Below are 10831 nucleotides of genomic sequence, written 5' to 3' on the forward strand. Positions count from 1 at the left end.
GACTTGGAGGACAGAATTGGGGGCATACTTATCACATTTGCAGATGACACCAAATTAGGATGAATAGCTAATACTCCAAAGGACAGGATCAAGATTCAAAATGACCTGAACAGACTAGAAAGTTGGGCCACAGCTAACAAAATAAGATTCAACACGGAGAAATGTAAGGTACTGCACTTAGGGAGGAAAAACGAAAAGCACAGATATAGGATTATGGGGGACACCTGGCTGAATGAGAGACTTCTACGTGTGAAAGGGATCTAGGAGTCTTAGTAGACCACAAGTTGAACATGAGTCAAGAATGCGATGCGGCAGCTAACAAGGCCAATGTGATTTTAGGCTGCATCAGTAAAAGTATAGTATCTAGATCAAGGGAAGTAATAGTCCCTCTCTATTCTGCTCTGAGTCTAATTCTGGGCAAAACAGTTCAAAAAGGACATTGAGAAACTGGAGCCATGTGTCCAAAGGAGGGCAACTAAAATGGTGAAGGGTCTGGAAACCATTCCTATGAAGAATGACTGAGGGAGATGGGGATGTTTATCCTGGAGAAGAGAAGGTTAAGAGGGGATATGATAGAGCCCTGTTTAAATACTTGAAGGGATGCCATATTGAGGAGAGAGTAAGCTTGTTTTCTGCTGCTCCAGAGAATAGGACCCAATGGAGGAATTGGTGTAAGCTAAAGGAAAAGAGATTCCAGCTCAACATTAGGAGGGACTTCCTGAGAGTAAGGGCTCTTTGACAGTGGAACCCACTCCTTCCTCGGAGTGTAGTGGAGTCTCCTTCCTTGGAGGCTGTCTTTAAGCAGAGGCTGGAAGGCCATCTGTCAATGGGGATGCTTTGATTTGGATTTCCTGCATGGCAGAAGAATGGGGTTGGACTGGATCAGGGCCCTTGCGGTCTCTTCCAACTCTGATTCTATGAGGAACACCTTGGCAAAGAACACTGCTTGAGATCATCTCCTTCAAGCTCCAGGGGTCAACCCAGGATCCAAAATGCAGGATCTGCTCCTTTTCCAGAGCCTGCCAGCCCCCAGCAAAAGCAAGGCCTCCCCGTCACCATGCAGCATGTGTCTCCATTCCTCTGCCCCATGGCTGCCATTGCTACATGTGGGGAAGGGGGAGGCGGAGGCTGTGGCTGAGAGCAGCTGGAGGGCCGAAGGCAGATCCCTCGCTTGACCTCTCTGCCTCCTTCCTTCCTTCTTTCACTCACTGGCTCTGGCCTTGCCCTCCGGAGACACAGAGGAGAACATCTCGGCCCCGTCTTCTGCCTGATAGCCCCTCGGATATTTGAAGCCTCCCGTCCCCCCTTCTCTTCTCTTCTCTTCTCTTCTCCAGGCTACAGATGCTCCTCCAAGTCCTTTCATGCGTCTCTGATAAGGAGCTGCTCCCCACCCCTGGCAGCAATGGCCTCCGAGTCGGTGCACAAATTGCTCTCCTTCCCTTTCCAGAGAAGGAAGATCCATCAAGAGGGGTCAAGGTGAAGGGAATCAACGCCCTCCAAATCTGAACAAAGGAGCTGCAGCTGCCCTTCAGAAATGTGGCAGTTAGGGCTCTGTTCTCTGTGCTGCATGGCACTCTCCTCACAACCGCCGCAAAAGGAAACAACCCCCCAAAGCCCCAGAGGGATGAATGCATCCCCTCGCTTTCTTGAAAGCTAAAACGAGTCTCCGCCGTGATTTTTCCTGAGGCTTCTGAGGCTTTTTTGGCCTGCTCCTTGGCCAACATCACTCCTTGCAAGGATTCTTCTTGGGCTGCAAGGCCTGTGTTTGGCTTCTGCCAAGTGATCTAGAACTGCCTCCTCCTTCCTGGGCTGGAAGCTGAATAATGAACAGGCTGATTGACACCAAGGGCCTCTGACAAGAGCACCTGGGTCCTCTAGGTCAGCAGCCAGGATCCCTGGGGGTGCGGGTGGGCATGCAAGCACACACAAGGCACCCAGGATCCTCTGCGGGTGGACAGCCAAGGATGGTTTGGGGCTCCTTTCCTCCTTGCACAGAATTGCGGGGTGGGAGACTGCAAACCTCATGGGGGACCAAGGGAGGGAGGGAGGGAGGGGGATCCGTTCCAAGTAGACCCCCCCTTGAGAATGGCTGCTGCGTTGCCCAGCAGGAACATCTAGGAGGCCGCTGCATGGGGCAGGTGTCTTCCTCCAAGGTGGCAGTGGTGACAATTGTGTGGGGCATCCCTGCCATCCTCCTTCCTGGCACCACCATCTTGGGCACGCCGTTCGCAGGCAAGCGTATGGAGGACCAAGGCCTTCTCAGGGCCTGGTCACAGAGACAGAGCACTGGGAGGCTTTCTCACAAACCAATGGATGTGGGGAAAGGCTTGGTGAGTGTGTGTTTGTGTGCAGAGCCCAGTGAGGGCTGTGACAAAGGTTGCACCCAAGGCCTTCGCTGGGCCCTTGAGGGCACTGGCTGCTCTGGGCCCATTTTCCCCTTCTGCTGGGGGTCTAGGAGGTAGTTGCTCCCAGGGGCCCTGGCTGGTGCTTTGGGGGGGTCTTCCCCTTGTGAGGGTGTTGAAGGGGCCACATGGCCACCCTTGGGCTCTCAGGGGGCCCTCCAAGGTCTGACTGGGGCCCTGCCTTTGCCCCCATCCCATCCTGGGGGGGGCACTGGGACCTGGATCCTGGCAGCCTTTGCATGCATCCCCCAGAGACCCCCTCTGCTTCTTAGGCCCCACAAAGAGCGGGGGGGGGGGTCTTAAAATCTGTCCCAAGATAAACAGCAGCCCTTGGTTGGGGGGAGATGTAGGGGGAGAGAGACAATGTCACCCCCATCAAGCTCCCCAAAGCCAGGGATGGGGGCCCACGTGTCCCCCAGGAAGAGGGGCACTCAAAAGGCATTAGGTCCACACACAGCCCCCCAACATGCCTCTGCCCCCAGCCTCCCTGGGCCCCCCTTTTCTGGGACGGAAGAGGGAGGGAGGGAGGGAGGGAGGGAGGGAAGGGGTCAGGGGGGCTCACTGTCCCCCCAAAGACCCCCTTCCTTGTCCACGTTGCCCACCGGGCCCAGAGGCCTCTGGGGGGCTGCTGGGAAGAATGGGAATCCTCTTCCCTCCCCTTGGAGATGGTGGTGTCCCCCATGTGGGGGGGGGCTGGAGGGGCTGGGATTCCCCTCCTCCACCTGGACCCCCCAACAATCACAGGGAGGGCGGGGGGCGAGTGGAGTCCGGATGCCTGGCTTCCTGCCTTCCCTCCTTCCAGCCCCCGATCCTCCCCCCAAATCGCGCAGCTGCTGTTTGCAAACACTGCGGGGCCAGCCATGGACAAGCCGGGAAGAGACCCCCAAAAAAAAAACCTCTCCGGAGGAAAGGGGGAGGGCGGCGGAGCCAAGGAGCGGCAGGACCCCCCCCACCGGCCCAGACGCCCCCAAAGAGGGAGGGAGGGAGGGAGGGGGAATGGGGCACGGACGCAACCCGTCTCCCCCCCCCCGCGCAGGCCCAATTGTGGGGGTCCCTTTCCTCCGCTGGAGAGTGGCTTTGCAAAGGGCCGGGGGGGGGACTTCGAGAGGCCAGGCGACTTTTTGCAGGCCCCCCACCCGCTGGAGAGGCAAAGATGGGGGGCGCCGAAGGGAAAGGAGGGGTGCCTTTCGAGGGGGGGGCGCTGAGGGGAGGGGTACGAGGAGATCCCCCTCCGCCCCTTCTCCCCCCAGCTGCTCCTCGGGGGGTCAGAGAGGGGAAGCGATGGCTTTCCAGCCCCCCCCCCAACATCGCCGCTCGGTCGGAGGGGGTCCTCTTCGGGGTTGCCGCGTCAGAGGCCCTATCGGGGGGGGGAGACCGATGGTGGGGCCGCCGATGCCCCCTCCATTCCAAGGAATGAGGAGCCTCACTTTCCCGGGGTTCTCTCCCCCCCCGCCCCTTACCTGCCCCGAAGGAGGACAAGGAGGAGGAGGGGAAGGCTCCGGTCAGTCGCTTCTGCCTCGCTTCTGCTTCTGCTCTCAGCCGAAGGGAGGGGGAGGGAGGGCGGGGGGGGGGATGAGGGCCCCCCTCCCGGACTGACCCCCCCACGACAGGAGGAGGAGGAGGAGGAGGGGCCCAGGACTCCCGGCGGGGGGGGTCCCCCCTAGAGTCCCGGGGGCCCTTATTCGGAGCTGGGGGGACGACCCCCTCCCCCTGCGAGACCCTGCGCCTCGGGGGCGAGACCGGGGGAGAAGGGGGACGTGCGAATGGGAAGACACGTGTCAACCCCAAGCCCCCTCCGTTGCCTCCAGCACCTCCGCTCTGGACAGCGACCCCTCCCTCCCTCCGGGTCTGGGGCAAAGGGGGGGGGGTTCCGGGGCCCGGAGGGCCCGGTTTTAAGGGCGGGGGGTTAGGGATGGCGACCCGGCCACCAGGGGGGGCCTTTGGGGCCTGTCCCTCCCGCCCCCGCCCCGCCCTTTCCTCCGGGGGGAGGGGAAAGGCCGCTGCCTCCCGCGGGATCCTGGGAAAGGCGGCTGCCAGGGGCGCCCCAGGCGGAGCAGGCGAGGGAAGCCCGGCCGAGGGGGAGCGGGGCTGGGGCCCCCAGAGGCCCCTGGGCCCCTAACCCACTCCCTCCTCTGGGCCTCTCCTGCTCGCCTGGGGATGCTGGGCTCCCTCTGGCTTCTCTGAAGATGCCAAAGCCACCGAGGCTGCTGGCGAAGGGACGCCAGGAATCGCCTCTTCTGGGACCTGGCCCCAGAGCCCCCCAAACCCACCAACAACTCATGATTCTGGGTTTGGCCGCACTGGCCCACAGGGCCGGGGGGGGGCTTCGAGAAGGCCCCCGTGGCAACGGGGCCCCTCGGCTGCCCCAGTCTGAGAGAGCTCCGGGGCCTCAGGCAGCGGCGGGAACCGAGTTCCAATCCTCCAGGAGTTCCAATCCTCCAGGAGCTTCAGCGGCTGACCCTGGGCAACCTGCCCTCCCAAATCGCAAGGCTTCTTGTGGAGAGGGTTGGGGGTTGGAAGAGCCCTAGTTGCCCCCCAGACCCTGGGAGGGAGGAGGCCTGGATGCCCACAATGCCCAGGAGAGAATGATGCCCGGTGGGCCTGGCACCTGGGGGGCACAAGGACTTTCCTCTCCGCAGTTGCTTGCCTTAGGCTGGTGCAGCATTTGGGGTGGGGCCATTGGTAGCAAAGGAGCAGAGTTTGGGGGTGAACAAGGAGCAGAGCTGCCAGGCTCCCCTCCTCACCCACCTTTTTTGGAGGGAGTTTCCGATCAAGAGACAGGATCCTCTCATGTGGGGGTGCCTCTGAGCATGCGCAGAGTGCTGTGGAAGTCACCATACTGAGATGGCAGGAGCTGTGAGCTCGAGGCTGTCTGCCTGCCCAGCCTCCCTGTGTGTATTCCTGCCTCCCTGATGGAGGCAGGAATACCCTCCCCCCAGTTTCCATCGCCTTGAGCCCCAGTGGCATGTGGGGTGGCTGCTGGGTCTTCACAGCCCCAGAGGCACTTCTCCCCCCCCCCCCACACACACGCACACACAGCTCTGCTCCTCTGAGGCGGTTTGGCCCAACTGGGATCAAGCCTGCTCTGGGTGTGATTGGCATTGTCCAGGGATGGCTGACCAAGGCGGAGGAAGAGAGGCCGCAGGAGTCTCTTTGGCCAAATTGGGGCTTAGCATGTTTGCCATCAGGGAGGAGAGGGATCCCAAGGGCTTTGCTGCCGCTTAGCTCCAGGGCCCAGGTGAACCCGAGCATGGCAAACACGCAGATGCAGGGATGCCACGGAGGGCGTCGGTGGGGGTGGCCTGGCATCTCAAGGGTGGTGCAAGGAAGCAAAGCATGCCTTAGCGGAGGTCCAAGGGGGAGGCAGCAGTGGCCCACGATGTTGGCCCCCCAGGCAGCACCCCGGATATGGACTCCCTTGGGGCTCCTTTGGCCCACCTCTCCGCCGTTGTGCCCATGGTGACATAGGCTACAACCGACACCATCAAGAGCAATGTAGCCCCTTTATCCTGCAGCTCCCCTGGGACTGGCAGCCATTTTAAAATCGAATTGACCCAAGGAATGCACAGAAGGCTGTGGCCAACAGACGGGCGGGCGGGTGGGGTTTTGGGTGGGTGGGGGTGTTTGGGAGGGGGTCAAAGGCAGTAGAGAGCCCGCCCCTGACTTCAACAGAGGAATGAGAGCACTTGCACCAGCTGGACCAGGGGTCATCTGCCCTATCTCCACCCCCGGATTCAGTGCTGGGCATCTCCAGTGGTCTTTTGCCTGGCCCTCCTTTGGCTGGAGACCCCTTGGCCTGCCCCATCTGTGGCCCCAGTGGGAGCAGAGGTTCCCTTAGGAGGCACAGAGGGGCTGGTTGCCTTGGGATGCTCCATCTCCCCCTTTAAAATGTGGCCCACTTGGCCTCTCACTGGCCTGCCCTCTTTATCTGCCCTCTGAGCATGCCTATCATGTGTTTCTAGGCATTTAAAGTGTTTTGTGACCCACTAAAACAAACCTTGCTAGAGTTCGGGCCATAAAAGCAAACGGGAAACGTTTTACTCTCAACAAACAAACGCACCCACAAGGGTCCGCCTGGCCTGGCGCCTGGGCTATCTGTGGGGCCTGGAGGGCAGGAGGTGGGCAGTGAATCTCCAGGAATCCCCAAGGCCAGAGGGGGGGCAGGACCCAGCAAGGGATCCCTGTGAAGCTGCTGGAGGGACCTTTGGTGAGCCTGGCTGTTCCTTCCTGGACTGAGCTGGGGGGCACCAGGTTCAAATCCCAACATCACATCCCATAAGACACTCCAAGGGATGCCCCACAGGCATTGCTCACCCACTCCCTTTTGTGACCTTAGCCTTCTGCCATCTGCAGTCTGGGAAGAATGCAAGCAGCCTACCTCACAGAGTTGTGGGCTGTGTTTGCACACACTCAAGAGCTGTAGACATAGCCCTTTGTGGAAAGCAACAGGCTCTGGCCCTGTCCTCCCTTCCCTCCATTCCTGCCATCTTCTGCCTTGGAGAGGGTTCCAAAGGGTTGGCACCGTGCCCAAACACCAACAATTAAATGGTGCTGAATAAACAATTTCCCGTCAAGCAAAACCTGTTTGGAGTCTTATCTGAAGCGGAAAATGGCCGAGTGCGCTATGCCAGAGGCCATTGGGCCCAAGGCTGTGCAGGAGCACAGAAGGACGTTGGCAGGACCCCTCCTGGACCCGCTTCCAGCTCCCTCTGCCCCTTTGCTAAAGGGGGGGGGGCTGGAGTTGCCCCTCTTCCATCTTGTCCAGCCAGAGGAGCCCCCAGGGAAGGTGGATGCATGCTTTGCTGGGAAGGAGGCTGTCCATTGAACATCAGAAGGAACTCCTTGGCAGAGAAAGCGGTTTGCCGATGGAATCCACTGCCGCTTTGGGGGGTGGCCAGGCTTCTTCTCTGGGCGTCCCCAAAAAGAGGCTGGATGGTTCCCTGCTTCAGAGGATGTTTTAGGCCTGCACTGAAAGCGGGGCGTTGGACTCAGTGGCCCACGGGGGATCCATCCCAAGGGCAGTGGCCAGCTCTTGCCTCCCATCTTTCCCCCTGCGCAGGTCCAGCATCTCTTCTACCTGACCAGTGTCCATGGACAGATGGACGGACGGATGGACAGATAGACGGATGGCACAAGCCAGGGGGCCTCCAGGAAGGCTTCATCTCCCCATTGCCCATCAAGGAGATGGGCCCAGCGATGCGGCTGGGAACCCAACTGACTCAAATGGTAGTGGCTGTGGCTGGAGGGGGCTTCAGCGCTTGCTTCCTCTACTCAGCTCCCCAAGATTTTGAAGGAAGTGTCCCCCCCCCAAGTCCTAGGTACAGGACACTGGCAGCCCTGTGATCCTGAAAGATCCAAAGTGACTGATTTATTCACCCCACCCTAAATGCCCTAAAGGACCTGACCCTCTCTAATCTTGGAAGCTAAGCAGGGTCAGACCTGGTTAGTCCTTGGATGGGTGACTGCTAGGGAACACCAGATGCTGGAGGCTCTATTTCAAAGAGAGGAACTGGCAAGACCACCTCTAAGGATTCCTTGCCTAAGAAAACCCTGAGAAATTCATGGGGTCGCCATAAGTTGACAGGGGGCTTGTAGGCATGTGATGCACACACACAGAGTGCCCCTGGCCTGCTGCCCTTCCTGGTGCCATGAGGACAAGAGAACTTGAGAGCTGCACAGTGATGGAGGGCAAAGGTGGAAGAGGAGGGCGAGGTGCCCAAGGTGGAGGCCGAGGGGATGGGAATGACTCCAAGGGGCATCCTGGGAGCGCTATTTATAGCTCTTGCATTGCTTGAGCTGCTCCTATTAGATAAACACTGGCCAGGACGCAGCTTTTGGTGCCCTTGTGCAGCACTTTTACTCACAGAGGTGCCAGCGGCTAGCAAGCAACACCTGCAACCAACCCTCTTGAAGGGTGTGACGTCAAGCTGGGCTTTGCAGGAGCAGAGCGATAATGGGCAGAATTAGGGAAGAGAGGTGCTGGTGGCACACAAGCAGGCCAGTGCCAGGGACCGTGCCCCGTTGCAACACGTGCTGCGTCTGGCACACAGGTACACACAACAGCAACAGCCCATCTCTTGTCCCTCCCCCCAGTCCAAGACAAACAGGCCTCAGGTGTTTGCAAAGCCAGCTTGGCTCGGAGATTGGGTTCTTTCTTCCTTTCCTGGGTCTGTAGAATGTAATCTGTCAGACACTGATGTACACACACACAAACACACACAGAGGTCACACAATACACACTAGAGTGACAGGTGTCTGGGGAGGGAAGGAGTGGGAAGGAGTCGAAGGCTTTCATGGCCGGCATCCATGGTTTTTTGTGGGTTTTTTGGGCTATGTGGCCATGTTCTAGAAGAATTTCTTCCTGACGTTTCGCCAGCATCTATGGCTGGCATCTTCAGAGGTGCCAGCCACAGATGCTGGTGAAACGTCAGGAAGAAACTCTTCCAGAACATGACCACATAGCCCGAAAAACCCACAAAAAACAGTGGGAAGGAGCCTCTGGTCTCTCCTGCTGAGGGCATCCCACGGGTGCCCAATTCTCCATGGAAACACTCAAGTCATGGGATGAAGGATGTGGGGCGGAGGAGGAGGAAATGGCAGCCAGGTCTCCCCCGAGGCCCACCTGTGACGCTGACCACAGCCCTGCGCTGGCCTTGCTGAAGTGGCACCTTGTGTGGCCATGATGAAACGTGGAAGTGTGAGAGGGATGCTTGTGAGGCGGAGGCTGGAGCTCAACGGCTCCTCTTCCATTATTTGCACTTTTTCACCACAACTGTGCAAAATGATGCTTCTCAGTGACTCCAGTGCAGGGCTCCACATGCCATTTGTGCCCAGTTGTGGTGAGTTGGCAGGAAGAGACTTGGGGCCTGATTTCTTAAACTTCGGAACCCAAGGAGAGAGGATTAAATGGGTCGCTCACAATTAATGCTTAGAGTTTGACTTGTGTGTGTGTGTGTGTGTCATGGCAAGAGGTCAGGAAATGGTTTCCCACCCATGTCTCCCTCTCTGCCCCACATCTTCTTTGTTGGTTCCTCCTTCCCTTTCCCTTTCCCTTTCTCTCTCTCTCTTTCTCACCTTCTCAAGGGAGGTGCCCAGCCAAGGCTCAAGACTTTTCCTGCAAATATTTGCCCAAGTCCCTTTGTCAGAGTTATTTACGCTGGGCGGGTTAAGTGCCACTCTGGGCACATGTCCTTCAGGAAAACCTTACTGAGCCCCTCCCCTGCCCCCAGTGGGGTCCCTTGTGACCCCCTCTGGCCACTGACCCACCACCCGGGGCCCAGATGCCCCCCCACCTCCCAGGCCCCTGCCCTTCGAGGGGCCAACTGCCCCCCCTTCCGCTGCATCACTTCGAGGGCTGGGATGCCCAGGCTGGGCACCTCCTCCTCTTCCTCCTCCTCCTCCTCCTCCCTCCAGAAATCTCCTGGAGCTCCAGGTGCCAATCCTGCCTGGGTGCTGAGCTGAAGCAGCAGCACCAGCATTGCCGGCTCTCGCTCGTTGGTGGGAACCCATTGCAGACGTCTCTGCCCTCCTGCCCATGAGCCCCAATGACAGGAGGATGGGGGTGACCCACCTGGCCTGCTGGCTCTGTGTGAATCTGGTCCTGGCCTCCATGCAAGGTAAGTCTTTTGCCCCATAACAGGGAGCGAGGTGTACCCCAGGCACTGTGCGGCCTAGGCAACCGACCACTGATGGAGCCACAGAAAGGCAAGCAAACACACCTACCCCCACTTGAAACAATACTGAATCCAGTTCTGGGCCCCACAATTCAAAAAGGATGTTGAGAAGTTGGAGCATGTCCAGAGGAGGGGCACCAAAATGGTGAGGGGTCTGGAAACCATGAAGCCTTATGAGGAGAAACTTAGGGAACTGGGCACGGCTCCAGAGAACACGACCCGGAACAATGGATGTAAGCTCCAGGAAAAGAGATTCCACCTAAACATTAGGAGGAACGTTCTGACAGTCAGAGCAGTTTAACAGTGGAATACACTCCCTCAATGGAGAGTGATGGAGTCTTTTTCTTTGGAGGTCTTTAATCAGAGGCTGGATGCCCATTGCTCAAAATAGGGGTGCTTTGATTGATAGTTCTTGCATGGCAGAATGGGGTTCCTTGTGGTCTCTTCCAACTCTTTTATTATTCTAACCCACCACAGCCGCGCTGTAGGCCTAGACATCCTTCTGAGCCAGGGTCAGTGAATCACTCTCCCAAGGGATAGTGGCTCAGGCCTTCTAGGCTCCAGGAGTTGTGGCCCTGTCAGGGGTGTGTGGGGCAGAGGAGGGGCATCAGTGGGCAGCCTTGTCTTCCACTTCGCTTGCCAGAACTGGTCTTACTGGGCAGGGCCTCTGGAGAGGGAGACCAAGATGCTCTCAAATCCCCCAAATTCCTTCCCAAATGGCAACCCTGGCCAGGGAAACCCATTGGTGGTGGCTGC

The 10831-nt window shown here is 58.5% G+C and overlaps 1 protein-coding gene across 1 annotated transcript in view; it reads right to left on the minus strand.

Moving 5' to 3' along the window:
* ACHE (acetylcholinesterase (Cartwright blood group)) overlaps positions 1 to 9880 on the minus strand; it is a 19185-nt gene extending 9305 nt beyond the window's left edge. The window contains exons 1-2 of the mRNA XM_042473943.1: positions 9695 to 9880; positions 3863 to 4062 (exon numbers count right to left, since the gene is read on the minus strand). Coding sequence (XP_042329877.1) covers positions 3863 to 4062; positions 9695 to 9880 — 386 coding nt within the window. The remainder of the gene's footprint in view (positions 1 to 3862; positions 4063 to 9694) is intronic.
* Between the last annotated feature and the right edge of the window lie 951 nt (positions 9881 to 10831).

The sequence above is a fragment of the Sceloporus undulatus genome, chromosome 6 (assembly GCF_019175285.1).
Source record: "Sceloporus undulatus isolate JIND9_A2432 ecotype Alabama chromosome 6, SceUnd_v1.1, whole genome shotgun sequence".
NCBI classification, from domain to species: domain Eukaryota; kingdom Metazoa; phylum Chordata; class Lepidosauria; order Squamata; family Phrynosomatidae; genus Sceloporus; species Sceloporus undulatus.